General features: G+C 44.5%; 2 protein-coding genes across 4 annotated transcripts; one reads left to right on the forward strand and one right to left on the reverse strand.

The window, feature by feature from the left end:
* The first annotated feature begins 792 nt into the window (after nucleotides 1-792).
* LOC131267347 (uncharacterized) lies at nucleotides 793-17243 on the forward strand. Of its 3 annotated transcripts, none has more exons than XM_058270204.1 (7): nucleotides 793-851; nucleotides 915-1624; nucleotides 1699-1809; nucleotides 1868-1929; nucleotides 2001-2244; nucleotides 16842-17070; nucleotides 17142-17243. In XM_058270204.1, exons 1-6 carry the CDS (start codon nucleotides 818-820, stop codon nucleotides 16875-16877), a joined length of 1197 nt encoding a protein of 398 aa, XP_058126187.1. In that variant the 5' UTR covers nucleotides 793-817; the 3' UTR covers nucleotides 16878-17070; nucleotides 17142-17243. The 3 variants fall into 3 exon arrangements, with proteins under 3 accessions (XP_058126187.1, XP_058126188.1, XP_058126189.1); XM_058270206.1 differs by lacking the exon at nucleotides 793-851 and having other exon boundaries at nucleotides 1061-1164; nucleotides 1244-1624; XM_058270205.1 differs by lacking the exons at nucleotides 16842-17070; nucleotides 17142-17243 and adding an exon at nucleotides 6527-7291.
* Nucleotides 5377-24135, reverse strand: LOC131267349 (sarcoplasmic calcium-binding protein 1). The gene is made up of 5 exons (XM_058270208.1): nucleotides 24032-24135; nucleotides 17380-17546; nucleotides 15070-15150; nucleotides 6560-6712; nucleotides 5377-6396 (listed from the first exon to the last, which is right to left on the reverse strand). The coding sequence occupies exons 1-5, from the start codon at nucleotides 24081-24083 to the stop codon at nucleotides 6274-6276; spliced, it is 576 nt and encodes a 191-aa protein (XP_058126191.1). The 5' UTR covers nucleotides 24084-24135; the 3' UTR covers nucleotides 5377-6273.
* Between the last annotated feature and the right edge of the window lie 1465 nt (nucleotides 24136-25600).

Below are 25600 nucleotides of genomic sequence, written 5' to 3' on the forward strand. Positions count from 1 at the left end.
TGTCGTTAGTTCTGTAGCACACAGTACAACAACCTGCGTGTATTGTTTGTAGTGCCTAAATAATTGACCTTTTTGTTTGCTCTTTAAGAAAAGATGGAGAAAGCAAATCATAGTTTAATGGAAGTTAAGAGCATTATTCGCGCGTTACTTACTTCGTGTCGTAGAATTCGAATACAATCTCTGGGAGATGATTATATCCAATCGGTGGGAGAACCGATACCGTACGCCATGTTTGGTTACCAAACCCTTTACGATTTTTTGTGTTCCATGCCGGACGCACTGAGGGTATGTACAGAAAATGATATTGTGGTCAACGATTGTGGGGCAAAGATACTATATTCTGCGTGTTCGATTTTGTTCATAGGTATATGGGAGTCCGACTGATGCGGTTGTTGAGGCTGTTGTAATTCCGTCACTGGCACACATCCACGACATGATTCAAAGGCAGCGCCCCACTAGACCCCGGAACATTAAAGGACGTAGAAAGCTAAATTGCCCGGAAAATGTACAATATAATGCACCAGCTAATACGCGCCAGTCGGGTGTTAAACAGCACATAAACATGATGAACCCGATGCCTGCACCAGTACCGAGGGAAAATAAAAGACCGGCGAGTGGCAAGTGGGCTGTACCGGAGAGTGTAAAGTCGATTGTACCAGGTTATGCAAAGTCGGTTGTACCGCAAAGGACAATTGTCAAGCAAGTCCCTAAGCAGGAGAATAATCAGGCATATTTAGGAGGTGCTATCTGCGATCATACTAATCATAAAACAGTTGCTCCGAGGACAAATTGTGGTAGCGAAAAGGATTGGATTAATATGCTACCACTGCCGCCCAACGTAATGAATTTGAGTAGTAACATGCTAGTGAAAGATTTGAGCACTTTTGCCACTCGTGGTAGTACCGGAGTACCAGAGAGTACAAAGTCGGTTGTACCGGAAAGGACAATTGTCAAACAAGTCCCTAAGCAGGAGAATAACCAACCATATTTAGGACGTGCTACCTGCGATCATACTAATGAAACAGTTGCTCCGAGGACAAATGGTGGTAGCGAGAAGGATTGGATTAATATGCTATCACTGCCGCCCAACGTCATGAATTTGAGTAGTAACATTCCAGAGCCAGATTTGAGCACTTTTGCCGCTCGTGGTAGTCTGATAATGCTGTATGTTTTGAACGTATTCAACCCTAACCGCATATGGGTGCGATGTTCGTTTCATATGGCAATGTTTAAGAAATTGCAGGAAGAATTGGATCAGGAGTATAATACTTCACAACACTATGACCGATCATCCTATTTGACTAAGGATACAGCTCAGCGTGGATTGTATTGTGCAGCTCAGTGGGAAGGTTCATGGTACCGGGCCAAAATCGTTGGCCCACTCATGGGGGAGAGTGTGAAGCTGAATTTGATCGATCTAGGACGGATTGAAACGGTAAATATCAGCGAGCTTAGATATTTGGCATCCATTTTTAGCAAGCCCGAAGTGCTGGTAGTTCGGGCATCGCTGGCGTACCTAGTTCCACGGAAGCACTTTTGGCGCAGAGCAGACTCCGATCATTTGCAAAAGATGCTACTTAAATCTGAGCTGTTTTGTGCAACCATAGTTAACTTCGATGAGATGGTAAGCGTCGCATACCAGCGGGTTAACATTTTTGAACGTTTCAATGATATCTTTTCATGTTAAATGATTTTCAGAACAATGCTATAGAAATAGTTCTCAAAGATGGAAAATTGACACATGTGAATCAAGCTTTCGCGTCGGACGTGCAAGCAACATGGATTGGAAAGGATCCATTGCCAGACGATGTAAGTTGTGATTGTGGCGGCCTTTGCGTCCATTAACCTTGACCCTTTGCTTTTGCAGCATGATGCCTACAGAAGTCGGCCACAATTAAACAAAACTACCTTCAATGAACGATATCCAACGTAAGTTGTACATTTTACTTTCAAATCAACATGCCATACTGTAGGACTCATCTTGGTAAATCTCGTTTCAGATTCTACTGTATCGAGATCGGGCACCTACCTACGATGGATGAAATAAGACGGGCACTGGCGCGTAATTTCGATTTTGAGGAGTTTTACACAAAAATCCCTCACAACCCGCAGGTCAATATTCCGCAGCAGTTCAAGTTGACACATGAACGAATTGCAGAAATTCTGAATTCGGCCAACAAGAATAAAAAACAAGCAGTCCAGCGCGACGAAGGACGAACCAATCCTTTTCCGCCGGCAGCACAGGTGAGTGCATTGTTCTTTCTTTTTCCATACTGTTTGTTTTTCGTGTTTTACCTGTTTCAAACATGTCATCGATTGTTTGTTTTAATTAACATAAGAATGTATTACTTACCTCATCTTCGCTATTATAAATCATAACGTGTGACTTGTCTATCAGTGTTTACCTTAAATTACCAAAGGTTTGAAGGAATCTATTTCCCTTAAAAACGTCCTTCCCATTCTTCTTTTCAAAAAAAGCTCTAGAAACCCAAGGGCTTGCCGGTGGCAGCACGCTCTCGGCCGGATGCCTTTTCTTTGTAAAATGTGAGTTGTGGACTCGTGTGTTCTGTAGTTATTCGTAGCAATAAAATTAGGAGTATAAATTTTCGTAAAAAGTATATATCCCTTCCTCCTTCTTTGAATTTAAAATTGTCTGTGGTTACGTCCTGCTTTGAGTACATTAACTTTTTTTTTTTGCTAGTACACCAAATTTACGCAATGGTAGAACTTTTTTGAAACGTCCTGTTGAGTTAGATGATGTTTCATTTGATTTGCAAATGGGGCTCTAAACGCGCTCATTTTCTATTCAAGTTTGTCGAATTTCATGCATTTAGCTTTTGTTTTCCAATAGTATATGAATGAAAACTGTGGATGTCCTAAAATGGTGGAATAGTTTAAACTTGGCAAATCAGAGTATAACTCGTATTTCCTATGTTCAAGTCAATTTCAAATGAGTGTTGTAACAGCGGGCGCAATGAGCCGGAGGGTTCCCTAGGGTGTTGTGTATTGCATCAGTTTAAGTCAATGAATGAAGGAGCCAATTTTCCTGCACGGTCCACGATTGCTATGTTTTGTTCAGTAACTTTTCGTTTGTACTGGTTTGAATGTGTTTCTTCGTCAATCGGGACAATGCTTTTATACGAAGCCTACTAGTTTAGAAAGCCAATGGCCATATCATTGAAGAAAACATTGTCCTTGGGTAGAATTCTTCTCAACTTTTACTACCAACATCGGCAGTAATCGGCATGTTGTATCAAGGAAAGTGATTAATAGTTTTGTTTTCCGTTATCAGTTGTTTATTTACGGATTGTTCTTTTGGGGGCTTTGCATTTCCAAACGCGACTTTGCAGTTAGTTAGTTCTTATGGGGTTTTAAAGATGGTCGTTTTGTAAAACGAACTACCTTTTTTAAGTTTGGATTTGCTTCTGCTCTCTAGTCTCTCTCATTCTCTCACACACACACTTTATCTCTATCTATACTTTTATAATCGATGTTCGGTAAAAGTATGGTATTATTATGTTTTATTTTGGTTTCTTCCTGCTGTCGTTGATGTTATTTTTTCTATTCTTTTCATTAAAGATGGTATCATTGAATGGTATTACAAACGAACATTATGACATAACCTCGAAAAAGATGTTGTTTTTGCTGGTAATCTTGATGTTGTTAAGACTACGATGTTATTTAGCTGTTTTCTGATGTTAAAGAAAAACAGAACGTTATTGTTTCATAGTTGTTGTCAAACTTTCAAAGAAGGAGGCGAGAAATATTTCTTAAAAACGAAAAAAACGTATCATCTATAACAGTAATTAACACACTTGTTTCCAACGCTTAGATATAGATTAATATGTTTTTTTCTGTCCCGTTGTTGCTAACACTAATGGGCGAATAACAATATTTTACGAGTAGAAAAAGAGTAATAGTTGATTAACGGTACGATTTAAAACGGTATTGAATAACGTAAGTTTATGTATGTATGTTTCTTTTTTTTTGGTTTGGGTGTTTTGTTTACTGGGTTATTATCATTCACATCCCTTGGTTTTAGGTTTGCGCTTACACATGAAGGAAAATGAAAAAAAAAAACACTGTAAACACTGAAAAACGTCTACGAACTAAGGGTTAGTAGTTCCGCGTTAAGAAGAAAGTGTTAAACAAAAAGAAAACAGTAAAGCTTTTCCTTTGCGTATACTTCAATTAGAAAACAATTAAAAATCCACTTCATACTATAGTGTAGTGTACATCCAACAATGGATGTATACGAAAAAAGGATGGTGAGAATAGCCTACAAGCTGCGATCGGAGATTGTATCGGTAGTTCCTTTTTTTTTAAAACAATTATTTTTCCAGTTCGAGTTACCGACTCCAGAACAAAATGACACACAAAAGCGAGGCTCATTTTCCGGTAACTGGTAATGGAAAAAATAGGAAGGCTGTACTATGTACAAAATATGAATGTTACCCAAAGGACCGAATTAAGTACAAACCGGTCCCCAGGCTCGTTCGATCACTAAACAAAGTAAGAAACAAAATGTGGTAGCTCTCATTCCTGTTCACTTTCTGTTCAGTGTACGGGTTCCAAATTTTCAAAATGTGGTTTGGTTTTGATGGGTGAAAACCTTTAAACAAAATCCAGTCCATTCACAGTATCTTCGAGGACGACGCGGTGACGGGTAAAGAAATGGTGGTGAAAAAATTTGAACGGCGCACGCATCATCCACCTGCGAATCCCCGAAATCGGTGCGGATGATGATGTTGTTTTTGAAATGAAGATACAGGATGAACTGATTACTGTTGCTTGCAGCCAACAGAAAATGGTGCAGCATAAAAATGGGTGTAATCGGCGGCTCCGAACCGGCCAACAATAATGCCATCCATGAAGACGATCTTGCAAGGCGTAGACGACAACGCGAATTTAGGGAGAAAGCGGGGAGCCCTACCAAGCCCCTGGACGAATTCCGAGGGAGTGGCGCGGATTGATTGTAAATCCAACTCCTTTCCTTCTCCCTGTCGTCTTACTTTTCCCCGCAAAAGCCTTCCGGATGGTGGGTTGACGGTTGACCGGTTTGAACGCAAACGAAAACCTTCGGTTCATTATTTTGTTTTCGATGTTAAGTAACTGCTCCATGGCTTAGGGACCATCCTGATTTGTTAGTGTTGTTGAAGTCGTTGGGTAACATTTTTAGGCTGTTATGCAAGGTTGGTATGCAGTGCGCTTTGCGTCTGGACAGTGTCAAGGTGCAAACATGCCAGAGTACTGTTTTTTTTCTTTGTTTTTTCTTTAGCAGGAATTTAGTTGCTTCACATCCTCTGTTGGTCTTGGTTGGTAGATGAATTGTTTTATTATGAAAAATCCATTCCGTTTCTTCTTCTTCGCTTTCCATGCAAACGGGAGGAGGGAGGAAAGTTGCATCTGATCTTTCGCATTTTCCTCCTTCTTGCTTGGTTTTCCTGCTGTTTTTTTTAAGTCTCCGCTACATGCTAGGATTCATATAGAGTTGGTTGCTGTTATATTTTCACCTTTGAGCCTAACTTTTCAGCCATATCCCGCGCGCCCGCCAAACGACGGCGTCCGATGGACTGGTGGTTCACGGGACGCGTGTTTTCGGCGGGGGGATAGACCTACTACCCTTTTATCTGCCGCTGACTCTACGCTTCGTCAAAACATCGGAACACATCAAATGGGGAGAAAGAAGAAAAGACAAACGTGTGCAGTCTCCAAACTTTTGACGGTTTGGTGAGATGTTTTAGTTTTCGAATCTACAGATGGCACGTAGATGGATAGAAGTTGATTTAGAGCACAGTGTGTGGTTTTGTTTTCTCTTTTACCGGGACGATGTGGAGAAGTGTACCAAAAGGGCTCCGTCCGGTTGCTGGTGGTTGCCGTTCTTGCTGTGATCAGGATGTTGTTGCCGCTGTTGTTCAAAGTGTGCGTGAGTCGATTTGCAATGGAAAATCGACCCTAACGCCTATGCCGCGGGTGCTGGTGTTGGTTGTCCCGGAGCAGTTTTCTATTTGTCCCCTCCCTAGTGGTACATCTTCTCAGCTATGTTTTACTAAGCATAAATAGCTACGCACTGTTGCAGGCAGATGGTGGAATCATCTAGCGTGGCACCGACGGCTAGCCGACTGGTCGTGGCAGTCAGTGGCCATCGGTTGCATTTGCGACGGTAAACTGATGCTGTTGGTTTTTTTTTAACGCTGACTCTACTCTATGTGGATGTGTGTTGAAGATGTTGATGCTGATCTTTTGAGCTGATGAGTTGGTGGTGGAACAAATTTATTCTGGAATTGGGCCGAACAGGAAGATGGCCGGGCACTTGGGGTTCTCGTTGCCGAGGAACTGGGCGTACAGTTCCTGGTATCTCTCCAGGGTCATGCCACCGCGCTTGTTGTCCTCATCCTGTTCGTGGTGACGGTAAAACGGTTAAATCGCGTATTAGCACCGTGAATAGAATCTGTGCAACTAAGCCGATCCCCGTTTCAATCGTTCGAATGCGTTGCTGAGGTCTTTTTTCTCGTATCTTCCACAGCATCATTCCCTCCCATAGTTTGCGGATACTTACGCTGACCAGGCTGTTGTACGAGTCATCGACCAGCTTGATGTCATCGACGGCGATTCTGGTGATGCAGTTGTAACGGTACTCCTCTATGCTGACCAGACCGTCGTTGTTGATGTCCATCATCTTGTAGTGGGCCTCAATGAAAGCCTTCATGGCCTGTGCAGCGAACCAGCGAGTGAAAGATAGCAAAGCCGTATTAGTTTATGCATCACACTCACCACATCTCGTGAGGTTTTGTCTCGTAACGACGCCGAAGAGATAATTAGGAGATAGACACAGACTCAAGCATGCGAGGTTTCGTTTACGACAATCCGTTTCCATGCCGGGTGGAATTCCGAAGGAACTGCTATTGCTTTTCTATTAAGTGCTAGGATGAATATCTCATAACGTCTGATCGATATTTATCACTCTTTCTCTTTGACGCCACTCGGTGGTACATAAAAAGTGTTAATTTTTTTTTGTTCCTACTATTCTTATTGCGCAGTGAAATCCTTTTTTAGTATTAATTCTTGTGTGACAAATATTGACCAAATTTTCTGCTGGCAAGATACCAATTATGAAAAACTACCATTAACAATTATTGCATAGCAAATGCTCGAATTAAATAATTTTCCTATTTTTTTCTTATTAGTATAATGATAAGGATCTTTCATCATCATAAGCATTAGTTACAATGCTTTTAATTATTTCTTCTTTAATGGAGAAAACGAAATAAATGGAATAAGTGTAAATCGATATGGTAGAACCTTTTAATGCATTCCAAATTAGTGGTTCACCCTCCATTTCGTTGTCCGCTTGCATTTTCCGATCGATGTTGTTTAGCATAGACCAGTATCGCGTTTAATTATATAGAAATCCGCGACGTACGCTCGTGGCGAGACATTAAAACGCCCTACCAAATTAATCTGATGTACCCCACTGTGATAAAGAACATTGATCGTACGGTGAAAACACCATGTGACCACCACACATCACGGCGACCACAAAATCAAGCTTAGATGACGCAGCAAGCCGACAAAACCCATTACCTCTATACGGTGATATTAGAACCTCAGAAAATCAGATGTGCCAGCGGGCTCTCACATGATGTCACTTTTACGATTGATCGATTATGGTAAACCCCAGGAGTGGATAATGTTTTAAAGGCTAATTTTTCATTTGTGATGAAAGCCTTCTGTAACAAAAACGCGGCTTCCAGCCCAATCAAACCAGGGTCGCACTATCGCGCGCCAGTTGGTGGTACTGGAGATTGCTGCAGGAACGGTCCATAAATGCCGGCTGATGCCGGCAAATGCATGCTGTGTCGATTGCGAATCGAGCAAACAATTTCAGTACCCACGGGTAGGCGTTCGAGGTCACGCAAATAAAAAGTCCCGAATAGTATCGCGAAACAACCATACACGAATGTCGATAGTTCATAGACCATATTCGGGCGAGGAATCGGCTGGCCAAATTTATCGGACCAGTTTGACGGCCAACAAACACGGGAGGGGCACGGACGGGTTTGATGGCTATTCGTCGGTTTCGGCGTCCGCGAGCCAATAAACCAATAAACATAACGAACCTAACGGTTGCCATGCTTCAACGTTGAGGGTATAGAAAAGGGGTCTTGGATCTTACTAATAAAAGTCTACATAGCTACACATTTAGGGTATCTTTTTGAAGGTTAACTGTGCAATAGTTTCAATTGGTAAAAATACTAATAACATTTAAAGTTTCCATGCTGATGCATTTATACAGAATAGCGATAACATTACAATTCCTGAAAAATGCAACTAATTTCGCAGTCTGTTTTGGAAAGATGTTTTTTTGCTCTTTATAATGACTCATATCCACGCTACCAAGCGGTGCCCCACAGTGTTTATCTTACAAAAAATGCGATCCAAAAAGGGTGGCATATCATATGTCATCGTTCTCACAGAGGAAAACAAATTTAATACCACACGAATTTGGCGCGTGATACCGGGAACTCGTGGGCATTCATTTCGCAACAAAAAAAAAAAAAAAAGAAAAAACACACATACTATGCTCTAGCGGCATCAGCTTCCATCGTCCCGATCCTATTTAGGGTGCACGCCAAAATCACTAGCATAAAATGCCAATGGATTCGTGTATTTCTGAACTTCACGCATGTTGTTCCACTAAAGCTTCCCGCGCACCGTGCTCTCATCCGTGGGGGGGCTTGTAGGGTGCGCCAAGAGTGGAACAATTAAATTCCGCGTTCTATATTTACTTTGCATTAATACTCCATCTATTTCTTCCCCCCCTTCCCTTCGCAGTGGATGTTCGTGGCCCGATGCGTGGTGCCGTTTTGCCTTCGCGGAAAAGTATGAAGATGTTCTCGGGTGAATTTTCCCGGCCGCGTCAAACAACGTTTGCCTACCCGACGGCGAAACACTCACATTCGTCACCTTACCTTCGTTCAGTCTCAGTGCCACCGTCTATCTCTCTAACCCACTTTTTTTTGTATCTCTCTTCGTCGCGTTTCAGGTCTGGTGGAGTATGGGAGTGTATGGCCAAAGCCGACGGACTTACCTGTACGGAAGAAATAAGAGAAAAAGCAAACATTGGAGTTGAGTATAAGGAGTTTTTTGAAAGTCTATATTTCAATAAGTACCAACGAAACGCTATCGTGCCGTTCCACGTGAGTTGGTTAAGAGGTTGGAAATTGTTTAATAACCGTAACATAGATCGGGCCAACAGGAAAATAAATCAAGGGACAAAAGATCGACGCCATAAAGTATCGCTTGGAGGAACAAAACCGTTCCAATTCTATTCCACCACCTAATGCATGCCGCATTGCAGCCTTGGAACGTTACCACAAACTGTTCCATAATTCCACGCACCATTGAATGGTACTTCCCCGAAGGGTGGGCAGAGCAAAAAGTCGTTTCGGGTTAAAGATAATATAGTTTTTCCCGTAGTTTTTCGTTGGTAATTATTTGATTACGGGCATCAGAAATTCCACTCGCTGTTTCTTAAGCACTATTCGGCATGTGGTGTGTGGTACCTTTTTCATACCAGTTTTACGCTTGGCATTCGCAGGGCAACGAGCATTTGAAAAACAAACCCCTCCTCCCCCCTGTTACCCTCTGAGCTCCGGGGCGCTTGGCTTCCGGTGCACATTCCGATCGCATGCCATCAATTTGCACATTTGCAAACGGTGCTTCCGCATTGCGTTTGTTCACCGGCGGCCAAGAAAGAGCGAGAAGTTTTCTTCTTTTCTATTTTCTGGCATGGCGTCGATTTTCGTGGCGTGGTATTTCAAAGGCGACATTCAATGCTCAGTGTCTCCACAAGCTCCACGATTTGTACCCGGGAAGGAGGGAGCAAAACGGTCACTGTTGGAAAAATGCAGGCCTGCCTGCTTTATGTTTTAGGGTGGACTCCGATTTTTGCCCGGCTCCGACACCAGAATGGTCATTTTACGCCAGGCCAGTATATTGTGTGGAAGATTTATGATGGCAAGGAAAATTCCCTCCCCCCGCAGCCCGTTTTAAACTACAGCCAAGTGAACAAGAGGAGCCTTCCCATTGCCATATGGCCATATCGAAGACCTGCCGCCAACGTTGCTTGAGGTCAAAGCAGCAGAAGCATTGATTTTGACTGGCTATTTAACTGCTTTTAGTAGGAGCAGCATTAGGGAAAGAGTTCCCTAACATCCCCATTCCGTGCCCGAAGTCGTGGCTGCTTTTTAGGAGAATTCTTGCTGATTTTTAACCATTTGCGTCCATCGATTACCAACCATTGCGATCGAGTGGAAGCAAATTTTCTGAACGGCAACGAACAGGGGGGCACCAGACACCAGAGGACCTTTGTGTGTCTCACGAGATTTATGCGATCCATCTCCTCCCGGGGCAGAAACGGGCCCACGGTTTAACCACGGTTGGCTCTGTGGCGTTGTGACCCGGTTATTTATATGAATTTTAAGCGTGGGGAACGCTACGAGACACCGATCGCGATAGCATCATCGCGTTTGGCCGATCGAATTAGTGGTCAGGGTAAACGATTCAATTTCGGGCGACCTTGTGCCGGGTGATCTTAGGGAGGACGGAGCCAAGCAACGGAGAAAAGGAAAACTTCCCCCAATGTTTGGCGAGGTTACTTGGGAGATCGTTACCGGATTTGCGTACGTTTATTGTACTTTGGGTGAATTATTTCTGAAACGCCGAAGGAAGAATCTGCAAATGCTCGCCGCTTTGAAAGGATGCAGATGCAACCGGCGTGTTTATACATCCACGAAATGAGTTAACCCCTCGGAATTACATATTCCAGAGGGACTTGAAATTCTAAAGTGATCACTTTAAAGGAAGTGAGTAAATTGTAGTAATATAGAAGCACTTTCAATCAAATAGTTTGACCAGAATATTCATAGTTGCTACTAACTACAATCTATAGGTCAAACTTAGGCCAAACGGTCTACTTCCTCGTTCAACTTTTATTTTACGACCAAACGCTGAACATAAAGAGCAGAAGGCGGTTGAAAAATATATGTATTTTCCTTCGCAGCGTTGTGTTGTGTGAAATTAGCGTTGCGTACGAGAGAACCTGTCGTGTCCACGGGCAGAACCCGTCGTGGTGTTCATCATGCCGAGCGCGAACCCGTCGTAGGATCGTGTTGTACGGGCCATCATAAATTTTAATTTATGTACTGATGCTTTCCGAATGAGTAGCCGTCCGATCTTCTTCCACCCACCTTGGCCGGCCTTGCCTTACTTGTTCGCATAATAATGCTATCGTTTGGTGACTTCTCGTTTTTCTTCTTTTTTTTTTTAAAGAGGATTTGTGAGATATTTTGTCATTACAATTCGGAGGGGGAGATTGTCAGCCTTGACGGCGTTTCGGTCGCCGCTGTTTTGCCCGTTGGAATGTTTTGCGTTGCGTGTCTTGGTTGTCGTTTTAAATTTTTAGATTGAAGATTGAAATTCAAAAGACAATACTTCTGCACCGGAACCACACACCACCCGTCGGTCCCGGACGAGTGAAAAGAAATGTGTTTATGTTTCATGTTTGTATCTTCGTTTCTTTTTCCTCCTTCCACGACGAAGACATTTCCCACGGCCCTTGGGGTTTTGGGGGGAATATTTTTAGCTTCTTCTTGTTGCTTCCGCTTCGCGGTGGTGGAATGGGACGAGCGCTAGTGGGAATGTACAAAACGAAAGGCCCCAAAAACGCTCCAACGCTTCCACGGCATTGTCAAAACCGATAAAAATGTGAGACGGAATGGGAATCGTTTACATTTTGATCGTTAATAAGGTGGCCGCAACCAGAGTATCGATGTGAGATGATGTCCGCTTCGAGAAACACTATTCAAGTGGGGAACATATGCTCAGACGGACCCAAGACACGTGGCATCAAGATGGATGTTTGGGGAGCAAGCACCGACACGTGGTGTTTATTGTCTGAATATTGCGCCAATGATGAACTTCCAACGAGAAGCGGTTATTTTGTTTTAATTTTCTCGATTGCTTGGCATCATAACTCAAATTTTTTTAGGCGTTTTACTTTTTTAATTATCTTAATTTTTTCTTCAACATTTTTGTAGATTCAGCGAAAGACAATTTACTAACGCAGACGAACGGACGAATGATTATCGACCATGTTCCGTACAAAGGACCAGGCACCTCCATTTACTGGTTTTTTTCAAGTTGCTCCCGTTGTTCGTTTCGTTGTTCCCAGGTTATCCAGTACAAAGGGGAAAAAAGAAGGAATAACAATCGCAATGGGCCGCATGTGGATTATACAAACAGTTTAATAAAGTATCAAATTTTACGGCTCCTTTCCCCAGAGTATTTCCGCCTCCCCGACCGAAGATGGCCACCCGCACTTAACGGGGTCGGGCTACGGCTTTCTGGATGAAACGACCGCGACCCGGATAAACAAACGTGGAACCGGAATATGAAACCAATAGAATTTCGGTTCGGTTCGGAGTTTCGATGGCGAAACATACCAGCCTCGAGTGGGACGGATGGACGGATTGATTTAAACAGCAATATGAAAAGGAGGACAGGGGAAGGAGAGAGGGAGCCTTGCGGTTTCTACGAAACTGGTCTCCGAAACCCTCGGGTAGTTCACGAAACCCTGGTGCTTGCCTGCAGTTGGCGAATGAGAATGATCGAATTAACAGACCGCAGTAACATGGATGCAATCGATTCCACGTAAATGTCGTGATTTAATCACTTGGCCGTGAAATGGGAGATTCATGGCAGGAACAATGCCATGCAATAACATTGACAATAGGGCAGAATTCGGCATGGCATTCGTTGCAGAATCTTAATTTACGTACCGTCGCTATTGAAACCGATATCGGACCGCGACGTAATGACGCGTTGTCGTCGTGAGGTTGTACGATATTTTATGGCCACGAGCTTTCGATAATGGCCCTTCCAATTAAACCGCACCCCTTCACGCACGATGAAACTTCCGCCATGTTGTGTCTACCGGAAAAGTTTACGTGTGCGCTTTCTTGCAGCCAACGTGACTTTGCTGTTATTGGAAGTGTGTTATTTTAAACTTTGCCCGCCCAAAAGAACGGAATCCTTGCCGTCGGTTTCAGCGCACCGAGGGACGGACCCTTGATGGGGCAGACAATGTACGCGCAAATCGAATCGAGCTCATCCCGACACCGGAAAAGTTTGCCATCGTTCGAATTTGTCGGATGTGGTTAGGCTTTCAACAGGCTCGGCCGGGAAAGTTTAACGGACGAAACGGCTGAGGACGGAGAGGGGGCCTTGAAAGGGGCTTCCGTGTGTAGGCGGTAATTTTAGCCGACAGCAAATCGACGATTGCACATCAGCGCAATAGCACGGCACCACCCCTGAGATCCCAATTACGGTCCGGTGTCAGTTTGATGGACAGCTGCATCAATTCCACTGCGACTGCTAATCCGATGGGGCAGCTGTTCCGAGGGCGTTTTACATGTTTTGCTAAATTACATACCTCAACCAATACCAGCCGAAGCCAAGTCAAGGGAGCTGGTTGGAAGTGAAATCGAATAGCAATCAACGTGCCTAAGCTCGGTCCTTCAGTTACAGTGTAATATATAAAAATTTTATCTTCTCCCATGATATATTTTATAAACAAAACCGGATACTTTCTACTACAAACTATTAATCCTCGACGAAAGGAAATGCTGAGTCAAACAAGTGTATTGTTCTCCATGAAATCCTATTTTTTAGGTTCGTTTGCCTCGTTTGTATGGTATAAGGAACACTATCCAATAATGCACAAGAAAAATACTACTCCAATAATAATGTTTTCCCATTCGGGAATTCCAGTGAACATGGATACTAAGCTACTCATGACTTTTGTACTTTTTTTTTTAATTTTTTTGTATCTTTTAGAATTTGCTAACTTTTATTAACTTTTCTACTCTTTACTATAACTCATAGAGGTTACAATTCTTTTTATCATTTTATAATACATAGAAATATACATTAGTTCTAACTCTTTTGGCAATAGAAAGAATAATTGTCCAATCTTAGCATTTTTTTTTCAAATTAAAACTCTCGTTACCCTGTATCGAAGGTTCAGTTTTTCACTCTACTTCTACAAATACAGCACATTGCCAACAGTTATTTTAATTTATTTTGCTTCAACTGCTCTCGCGTTGGAGCGTACCATTGTTCTAACCATTTCTCTCGTCCGGCGTTCTCAAACAAAAACGTAAAGTTAATGTTGTTCACCGTAGTTCTCTAACGGAAGATAATCAACCGTGGGGCAAAGTTTTGCTAGTTTAGCCACCCCCCGCGTGCGTGAGGAATCACGGGGGGCGTGTATATGTGTGAATGGTTAACTGAAATTCAGCACGTTTAAGTGAAATGAAACCAACTTTTGTGAATCCTTCAACCTCCTGCGTGTGTAACACGGGGTCGAACGGGTTCGGTGAACGTGAACCTTTAAGCTGGGGGAGAATGTCCGCGCCCCGGGATTCCGCGGAACCTCCCATGGCCATTAATCGTCGCGCGGAGTGCGCTTCATAGAAAACCATAGAGTGGAAAACGGGCAGCCCGTTTGACATCCCCGGGTCCGCTTCCAACTCGATCAAATATGTATAAATGTGCCGCTGGATGTCAGCTGGAACAGCACAGGCCTGCAGGCCCTTTGACGACAGACTTTCAAATGTATATATACACATTTTAGCCACAGTTTATGGGACCGGCGGGTGAAGGGCAAGGATGTTGCGAAGGGCGACGAACCAGAAACACAAAATAAAAGCCCATGATCCGACACGACGGAATCGGTTTTGTTTCTGCGCTCTTTCGGTGTACATCTCACAATTCGTGGATCCAATGTTGTAAATGTTCGTCCGAAACAAAAGGAGCAAAGAAAAGCGCCCGGTTGAAGGTGCTTCTCCAACGGAACGGTTTTCCATGCATTTTCAATGCCTTGACCGATTGGCCCTTCTCGATTGCGTCGACGGTTATCAAATTTTTATACAGCTTTAATTTAAAAGTAAGAAAAAAAGGAAAAAACCCCAATGGAAAGCTTGCTGTCGGTGGGTGGAAACTTACCTTCGGGAATTCGGAGTAGGGCTTGCCGACGCAGGTCTGCTTGACGGCCTGTTTGAACTCCTCGGTGGTGATTTTGCCATCCTGCGGGAAGAAGAGCGAAACATCGAAAAAGTGCATCAGAAAGAGAACGCAATTGGATAGTAACAGTAGCAGATGAGGTTAAAGTGAAGAGACAATTGGCACAGGGAAGTTACTTCCCCTCGCGAACGCGGGAACGGGGAATGTTAGCTTAGGTTAGGAGTTTTCTGCTGAGTTTAACTTGTGTGGCCGTCTGTCAGTGGCTGGTTTCCATCAGAAACTGTGGTTTCCAACCGGTCCCGGGAACCCTGGACCGTCTCGAAATATACGCAACACGCCAACGACAGAGTGCGTACATCGCGTTCGTTCGGTTGACGTCCCGTCCGGTTCACGGTGATAAGTGGTTTTGGGCCCTAAGCCAGGGCCAGTGCCGGAGGTCGGAGTGATTTACGTGTCCCAAAACCGCTGGCGTTTCACAGATGCACGCACACACCGACGCTCGCCACACGTTAGCACAGGTTCGGTGTTAATGGCAGGCCGAGGAGGAGGCAGTTTGGAAAACGATTATGAGCCGCGTAATATAAATTGTAAAAGTAAATAAATCCTCCCGGCGGCCCATTGCAACCCGAAACGTGGAGTAGTCTCTCCTCCAAACCTTGTCCGAGTTTTACACTCCAAAGGCGGGGGTAGATTCCTCCCTGCATTTTGGCGGATTCGGCGGTGCGCTGGGAATTTCGATCTGGGAAATGTTGTTTACTCTTCTGCACTCAATGACGATGTATACCGTGCGTGTGTGGGTGGGTTGGTGGGTTGCAGAACGGTAAACAAATAAAATCATCATCATCATCTTCTTCCACCTTCGCCCGTTTGTGAGCGAAGATTTGAAAGCGTAACGACCGGTCCGGTTTATTGAGACGATCCTCAGAGTTTCGACGGTTGGGTAGGAAAGGGCACCGACAAGAATTGCTGTCACAACAGCGTTAATTGGACCGTTCTCCTCATCATAAATTCCGCTCCAGGTAAGAGAGGATAGTGCAAACCCTGGAACTATGGCGCCATTTTCCAATTGGCGGAATCGCCAATCGTGTAAAACTCTCCAAATCGATAGCGATGAATTCAAGCGATTGTAAACGCCGCCGCTAATGGCGACTACTTCTTCAGCCGCGGTAATTGGTTTAATTGCTTGCAGCAGCCGATCGAATAACGGACGCTAACGGACACGTTGGGTCGTGTTAGAATTATAAACGGTCGAAGGAAACGTGCAAAACAATTAGTCCCGGCTTTATTAAGATCTCCGGCTGGTGTGGCCAAGAAGCACTTCTTTCCGGGACTTGCTTCAGGTTTCGAAAGGGACCGGGTGGTGTTGCCGTGCACGCGATCGACTCGATTGTGCGTGAAAAAGTTGGCTCTTCCGTTTTCCTCCTAACCAGACGTTTAACAACGGTGCGATAATTATTTCGCGTAAGGATAACCATTGGCGCTGATCAATTACTATCGACGCATGGAAAACGCCGTCGTAGCGAGAATAACCGTGAGGAAAACAAAAATACCACGAAGAGGAAAAGTAAATGGCAAGAGGTACAAATAAACAGTACACCAGCGCTAGGAACTCATCGGGATGCAAGCGAACCCAAGGGAGAAAAAACAACAAGAGAACAATCGAGTTTGAGGATAGTAAAGAGAAAAACGTATCCCCCAAGGTGAACAAGCCACTCAAGATGCCATTTTGTTTTGTTCGACTTTCTTTTTTGCAGTTTCCATATGACCCGGACGCGCTGGGGGGCAACTAAAATATTGCCTGCGAGAAGAAAAACAGGAAAACAACTGCCGGTAAACAAGTGGGCAGCCGAGTGGGGGAGTGAAACGGTATGTAGTGGAACCGATGAAGAAGAAGTTGGAAAACTTTCTTCCTTCGGTTGCAGAACAGCTGAGAGTCGGTGGGAGGAAAACAGAAAATTGTCACGTTCCGCACAACAAACGATGGTAAGATATAGGACTGCCGATGTTTAAATGGTTTTTGGTATATTTTAATAACTTAAGTTTCTCTCCAAAAGCCAGATTTAAGTCGAACGATACGGGGCCATAGTCGAGCTACAGGAATGGAACGCGCGAGGTCAACAGGTTGCTGCCGGGAATGATATAAATGAGCTGCGAACTCCAACCGGTCAGAAGGTGTGAACAGCGAGGGAACGTTTGTTTGTTTTCCCCAGCCGGGAGGATTCCAATATGTAATTCTAGTGTTTGCTTTTACTTTTTCTTTGGTTCGATGGGAACAGCAAAAAAAAAACGTACCTTGTCAAAATCGGCAAGGGCGGAGATCTCATCCCAGAGCGACTTCATGATGAACTTGTATTCCTGCAGACGGGCCGGGTTGATGTCGCCCTTGCCTTCGATGACGGTGGCACGGAGAGCCATGCACTGGAAATCGTTGTTGTCCAGGAAGCCATTGTTGTCAATGTCTGCAATGGAGAAAGCAAACGAAGTGCGTTAGAAAACGTAGGTGAGTGATATTTAGTGTTTTTGTTATATTTGGATTTGGGGACTACTGTAATCATGTTCGTCGGCTGATTCCCAAGGTACATGCGTTTAATTAATTTCCTCCTTAAAGCACATTAGGCTTTGGAGAAAGTTTGCAGGCAAAACAATCCCTTGCGCCACGTTAACGGTTAGTCGACCACCCGCCTGGCGGGTCGGTATCTGAATAGGGAAAAAAAGAGTCGGCCCAACCCTATTGGAAACATATCGGAAGAAAATACCGAGAACGGATCGATCCGTTGTTTGTACCCACGGGGGCTGACTTTCCACGCAGCATGTTTCCCAGCCGAAAATGGGGTTTCCTTTACTTTTACCAACTTGCTACGTACCGCTTCTCGACGTCGGAAATACTTTACATCTTCATTTTTGTTGCTCCTGTACCCAGCGAAGGAGAAGGGACGGTTTGACTTTGCGCAATATTTTTGACGCAGAAGAAAATGCCAAAGCAAAACTTTCACTCTAATTAATTAACTAATTGAACCATTAGTATCTGATGTGTTGAACAGTCTTTCTGTGATTGGCACACTGTAATCAACATTTGTTTGCAAAACGAGTTTCAAGGGCTTTTCCCAATCCCAATCTACTTAAAATATTCCTTATCCAACCGTTGGGCCGTTAGGAAGTATTTTATTATTCGTCTTCATTCCGATAAGTCGGTGTGGATAGCATTGGACGATGGTTCTGATGAGGATACCATCAACTTACTCCACACTTAAAGACTCCGTTCTTTTTGGTACTTTGAAGAGAATTTTTTACATGGCGCGATTTAGCGTCGGTTCTAAATTCCTAATGTTTTTCGGGGATCGATTTTCGCTTGATATAAATTTCGATACGGATCTAATGGGCGGCAAGGAACCGCTGAGTGAGTGATGCCTGTGTGGGAAAAATTACCCTTTGCCATACGGAAAATCCTGCTTCAGCGCGTTGTGTTCGATAGGTTTCCGCGTTAACATCTCGTTGGCTTCGTACGCATCGCCTTTGCCTTTCTTTTCGCTCGCAAGAAAACACACAATGACACATGGTTTCGGGTCGGTGTTCATTTCGGGAAAAGATGAAATTTTAACGAGCTTTTGATGCGCGCCCCATAGTTTCCACGCGGTGTCGAATTTTAGGACGACTAGGCCTGCCTTGATGATGCCCACTCATAATGGCTGACGATACCGGGGCACCATTACCGACGCGTTGTTCCTCGTCATTGCATCGAAGCAATCGGAGGAGCAATTTCTCGTAAAGCGATTTAATTCAATTTAATCAACTTGTCAAAATGTACTCTGATGTACGTACGGGGAGCTCCATTAGAAGGTAAAGTATCGTTTATCGGTGGCAGGAGCGAGGAAAAACAAAAATGAAAACTCTCCAATGGGACGCTGAAGGGTAGATTAAATAAGAAGAAAATATATATCGAATATCGAACGACTCCTACCCGCGCTTCAAGTGGTCGGTGAGTACATTCGTTTGACAGTTGGAATTTTGTTACCTTGTTCGATTTGGCGAGTTTGTTTTTCGACTGCCAAAGTAATTTTTGTCAAAGTATTGATACATTTTTCAGCATGTAGGGGCAAGGGTCATTAGAAGCAATGGGTGGCGAGAACTGGCGGACAAAAGGTCAATGAGTGTCGCAGCAATAGTTGCATAGAAAAACTTTTTGGATATGGTCAACCATTGGTTTTATCAAATTGACCAACGTCCACTACCACAGCATGGAAAAGTGGATAGAAGTTTTTTAATTACATTTCGAGCAATTTCAAGCAAAAGCTTTTTTCCCTAAACTTTGAATCTGCACCAATGCAAGTGCTAGTGCATTCCAGGTTGTGGCAAGGTATTCTAAACTATGCCAAATATGGCGGCAGGAATGTTTCCCGCGAGGAAAAGATTTACGGGACAAACGGGATGCTTGTTCAGGAAGGATGCGTATAACTTTCATCCTTAATTCTCGGAAATTGGCCGTCCGTGGGCAGCAGCGTTCCACTTCATTACGCCACTCCGTAAACGGCGGCGGCTTTATGCGTCTCACGTATTTAATTTGCCGGCTGAAACAACTTCTTTTCAGCAACGCGTTTCTCCGACGACGGGGGGAAATTACTAACGGAAATTGAACCTTCACCGCATCCCAGTTTCCTGCTTCCTGAGGAAATCGGAACGATTGGACCGGGTTTTCTATAGTCCAAGACCGAATGCGGAAAGGTCATACGGCGAGCAGAACGTTCCTTTACCATTGGGACGGTTTCAAATATCAAAGTGAAAGATAGATAAACTGAACGCTTACAACCTCTCACCGGCCGGGCTTCGTTCTGATTTACTTTGCCGAAGAAATTGCATTACAACCGAGATAATAATCCTTCCGGATGGATCGTGGATCAAGTGGCGGACTCCATGGCAACAAGTTGTTCTTCCGTCCAATCCAAGCAAGCTTCGGTGCTCCAATTCATGTCCGGAATTGTTCATCTATTAAGTGAAGATTATTTTCTGATTACGTTAAAATTCATTCCAGTGCTTTTGTTTTCCATTGCAATAAACGCTGTCACTCCTGCTTTCCACGGTAACGCTCAGTGTTTCGATGGATATTCGTAGGAATTCGGGGGTGGATTGTTTTTCCAGGAGAGCATGGAATACAGCCGGATATGTCGTTGTGTGCTGATTTCGCTCCTACAGTACTGAACATTCGCGAGAAAACAAAATAATAAAATACAACTGACAGCGCTGCGTGTTCTAAGCTCTGGTTGCGGCCGTTTGTTTTCTCAGTGCCCATCGGCGTCCCGAAGTGCTGAGATTGATGAGCCGAGCAAGGACAAGCGATGCCGGAAAAGTATTACCTCACTCGCACACACAACCAATGCCACAGGGTTGTATGATTTATCCTAAAACAACTTGGCGGCTTCTTTTTAGGGCTACTGCATTCTTTGTTGTCAGCGAACTGGTCAGTAACAATTCGCCGCCCTCCTTCACTCGCACCCGATGATGTGCTGCTTCGGTGGAAAGTGGAAAATTCTACAAACCGCCCGGTGGCGGTACTATCTCGGCGTCGAGAAAAACACACCGCGAGGCAAACTGCGAAGCGGTGCCATACTAGGGAGGAAACAGGGTTGTTTGAGCTGGGGACCGACAGGGCGGTGTGCGGTTGAGCGGGAAAAGGCTCGAGCGTTGGCGGGGCGAGCGTCGCAAAAATGTTCGGAAGTTTCTGCTCGGAGCCCGGGCGAAGGTAGCTCTCGGAATTGGTTAAAAGTCAAAGGTCGCGCTACCAAGATTCACCGAGGCCCTCTTCCGCCAGTCCTGCCCCTACACTCCTGGCCAGCCATCAAAGCTATAGTCAGTCATGAGTCAGAGCTTCAACGCAGTTCCTCGTGTGCGCTGTAAAGCAACCGACGCGTTAAAGCCGGCAACCCTAGGACTCACTTTCCAACAAGTGAAAAAGAAAAAGGCCACCATTTTAGCTTTTGTGTTGTTTTGAATTTTTGCATTGACCGTTGTACCGGTGCCGGTAAAGCTTGACTCGAGAGCCCTGGCAGCAGGCTGTGCCTTGCGGTGCACGATTTTCCGTTTGCGGATCGGTTGATTCGATATGTTTTTCCTTCCTAAACTGCGGCCGGGGAAACGGATTAGGTTACCGTGGAATCACCCGTTTGACGAGGGGCGGACTAGATTGTCTATTGTAATGCTCTCTTCTGACAGGGATTAAAACAACAAACGTTGAAAAAGGGGTATCGCAAAGCGACTTACTCACGCGGAGCTGCCCATTACCTATTTTATTTTATTTGATTTTATTTACCCTTTATGATGAGAGAAGAAAAAGACCATCGCTGTCATATGCTCGTTTCATGCTAATATTATTGTTTGAATATTGTGGATGTTGTGCACTTCTCGGATCCCCGAACTATGCTTCTGCTCTGCGTCGGCTGGCAATTTCTTTAATCGTCACGTTGCGGTTGAACAGTGTTGCATCGCAGACGAGCCGAACACCAGCATCCAGTTCTGGAGGAGTGGGAAATTTTCCAGCTGGCTCGGTATCGTCCAATCGTCGAGCAACAGGTGTTTTGTGCCGAGCTGTGTCATTTGAGGGGGCAGTATTATTTTAACGGAACATGCATTTTTGTAATATTCCTCCGCTTTTATTTGGCTGTAAAATGCGCTACCAAATACCAAGAGCACGAAAATGTTCGACTCATTATGGAGACGCCTGGTCGCTTGTGGATTGTTCTACCCTCGATGGAGACGCCTGGTCGCTTGTGGATTGTTTAACTCCATGATGGAGGCGCCTGGTTGTTGCGTGCCTTCGATTAAATTTAAATTAGTACAACATTAATTCGATATAGTTTATCGCGCTGCATCTCACCATGAACTCAAAAAGAAAATGTTTCCAATACCAGGCAACAACAGCAGCAACGTTGGCGAGGTTGAAAAATCAAAACGAGCTTCGTGTATTTCATGAATAAAACATGCAATACTCGTGAAAAGCGCAGACTTAATTAGTAGCTATAACTCGCCGAACCGAGCCAGATTTTAACCCCTAGAGTGGGGTTAATTCATAGGGCAGGGCAGGGGTAAGTTTTTCCATCGCTATACGCGTTCCACCGACAGAACAGCAATGTTTCGTGTTAATTTTCTATGCGAACTTTCTGACGTTTCGCTTTCTTTTTAGCGACGCCGTTGTGTCAGCATATCCTAATTGAATCGTTTCGATTCAAAGCATCAACGGTTTATGCTGCAGCGTCGGGCTCTAATTGGTCGTTGGCATGAGTGGCGGCCCTTTCCTTAGGGGCCGATCAATGGTTTTTGGGTTGTTTTTTGTAGGTTTTGTTTCTGCAAACCAACTGGCAACTCCCACCAGCAAGCGTTAGTCAGCTTGATGAAAATCTCGAGTAATGAAAATAAAACAAATGTGATATAATTTCATTGCACTACTCAAGTGCGCTTAAAAAAGGTACATGCTTGGCCTGTGTTAGTTGAGCGATGATGAAAATAACAATGTGTCGTACCGAGCGCCGTCGTCGCAACTAACGACGGGGATTTTTTTTTCCTCATCTGTGTTTGATAATAAACATTACAATTAAGAAGCACCTAAAAATAGCTCCTCAGCAACGTCGTTCCATTTCCGTAGCGTCTTATTTCTTGCATTGGCATAAAGGGAGTGATTTCTCGCTTCCTTGCGGGTGACATATCACCTCGCACCGCCGAAGACAACTACCAGGGTGATCATTTCCCTGACGGGTGGGGTAAGCAAAACCGCCCATCAACCCACCGTCCGTCGCCGTCATTAATTGCGGACATAAACACAATTACCGGGGGCCGGGCATGTCACGAAATGGTCACGCAATCAGAATCCGACCAGGCCCGTCGGTCGATCCCGGGAAAAAGGTGGCCTACGCCTCCCTCCAACTTCCCCCCTTCTCTTCGGATGACCAGAGAAAGCGGAACCATCTTCTGCCCGTTTTCGGCTCGGCAGATTGGCAGCGCTGGCCCGGGGTATGTCGCGCGGTGTGTTTGCGATTATAAAAATAATTGGGTGCCGGGCCAAATTAAAATTAGCAACATTTTGTTCACTTTCTGCCGCGTGCCGCTTCCTGGTGCCTCGTGCGCTCTTTTGTGTTGCTCCGAGGTCACGCTTGGCGGTGGGACGGGGGTGAGGCGACCTCGGAAACTGAGAAATGTACATTTTTCTCCTTTGTATTACATTAATCTTATTTAAATCTCTTCTTGTTCGTCCTTTTTTCCCCCCGCTTCTTGGCGACGGTGATTGTCTCCTTGTGGTCTCTGCACGATGTTGGTTCGGTACCGGCGTTTCGAAATCAACATTTTAATGTTTTAATTTTAGAACAAAAAACCGCTAGATCCTCGGGCCAGGGTTCCCTCGGACGCTACGAGGTTCGACCGCATGGATGATTCCTTGTTCCGCTGTCCTTGTTTAGGCATTTGGGTGCAGTATTTTTATCGCAGCCCAGCCGAGGCCCGGGTTGACCGGGTTTGCTTATTGTTGCTCGCTGTGGCATCGCTAATCCCACCTTATCCATCAAATCTTTGGGGCGTCTCGGAGTGCGATTAATTAATAATCCACAGCCTTCGCTCGAGCGCCAAAAGCTAACGGAGAAAGCTCACTTTCCATAAAGAATAGAAAGGCTCATCGGGACGATGAATAGTGTATCAAGTAATTAGCAATCCTCTCCGACGCTCAAAGGATTCGAAGCGCGATGTTTCTTCCCAGAAGGTTCCCTTCCTTTCGTTCCCGGAGCTCATTATTCAAATGGCGCAACTAGATCACCATCAACAACTATCAATTAACGCCTGCTGACGAAATATGTTCTGCACCTGGTGCTGGTGAAATTGTGAGTCTGTGTTTTAATATGCGTATATGTGTGTGTATGTGTGTGTGTGTTTGGGTGTTTTTTTTCAACAACCATCTCCTTCTCAGACTTACCATACATGTGACGGACGATGAATTCAACACGCTGATCCCACGAGTAGCTCATTTTGGTTTTTGGTTTTGTGTTTGGAATTTAGATCCTACTCTGAAACTAACTGCACGGATGGAGATGGGGAGGTTACACAGAACATGAAAATGGGGCGAGGGGTGGTGAGAATTGGGGAATCCATGTTTCAGGTGAGCGAGCATTATCATTTCATGTGCGAATATTTAATGTTCAGTATAAATGAAAGCGTATTTGAGGGATGGCGAAAAAAGAACGAGAGAGACATAAAGAAATTAGTTTATATAGAAATAGGAAGCAGTATTTGGTGCAAAGGGAAATAAATTTATAAGAACACCATCACACTCAAGCAAAACTGTAGCTAAGTTCAACCGTATTTGATCAGTATGGAGTAGTTTTTTAAACATGCACATTACATTACACTTTGCTCTAGTGAAGTTTTTTAGTAAAACAGGACAGTTTTGGGCATGCGTTAAGCTAACTGATAGAAGTGTCTTAAGCTCAAGGTTTCCGGTTCATGCAACACCTTAGTAACAGATGTTTTATACTAGGTTAATTTCCAAATTTCTGTGTAACGGTTCGAACTGATACATTGTCGGCACTTTATCAGTCTGTTATTTCTCGGAACTCCTATCCCTGTTGCCGCAATGCTCCGCGGTGTACGAAACAAGTGTTGTGGTCTCATTATTATACACTTGGCAGCGTAATTGATATCCGTTCAGCTGCGTGAGTGATTGTGCATACATTTATCTTTTTTTTTCTTTTCTTCGGAACCTTTCGCATCTCATCAGCTCGCAAGAGGTATTATGGTAAACGCTTCCATTAGATTACACGGCAGGTGCTAGTGATGTGCAGTGGTCGATGATTAGATTAGGCACCGGATACGGAAAGGAAAATGGGACACGAGGTGCAGGAGAATGGATTTTTCCACACCGCAACGCACTGTGCTGGTTCTGTCATTTACGAACGCACAGCGCCTTGACGCTCGCCCTCTAGGGTTTCGTGGAATGCTGGTACACCTGCATACGCACAAATACACATACACACACATAAGTAGATGCACACAGAGTCAGACACAAGCCGCACAACAGGAAACGAAAAATTGCTTCAGTTTGAGGTCCCAAAAGTGAGTTCGAAAAATTCGTTCGTTGGTCGAACGTGCATGGGATTTCGTTTAGTTCGCTGTTTTAAATTCTAAAAATTTGAGCTGACGGCCAGCGATGGTCTAGAGTTGCACCGAAAGTCAGGATAATACACAATTGCACACAAATGAACACACAAAAACACCGAGGGATAACCAAACAACACACGAGAGAGCGATCAGGTTAACAAGGGGTCTGGCAAACGGCAACGGCAATAGATAGGCGAGGGCTATTACTTGTCTAAACCAACTTCTGTCGAAGACTAAAACAATCTTAACTGGTACCCGTGGGGTTGGTTCCCTTTATTAAAATCGCGCCGGCCCGGTGTCGCGCACTGATAAAAGATGTCGCGCGACCCTGCAACGCCCCGTCGGATTCGGCCCGTTTCGTCGGCCTGGGGGTCCACGGGCCGAGCGC

This window comes from Anopheles coustani, chromosome 2, assembly GCF_943734705.1.
Source record: "Anopheles coustani chromosome 2, idAnoCousDA_361_x.2, whole genome shotgun sequence".
Classification (NCBI taxonomy): domain Eukaryota; kingdom Metazoa; phylum Arthropoda; class Insecta; order Diptera; family Culicidae; genus Anopheles; species Anopheles coustani.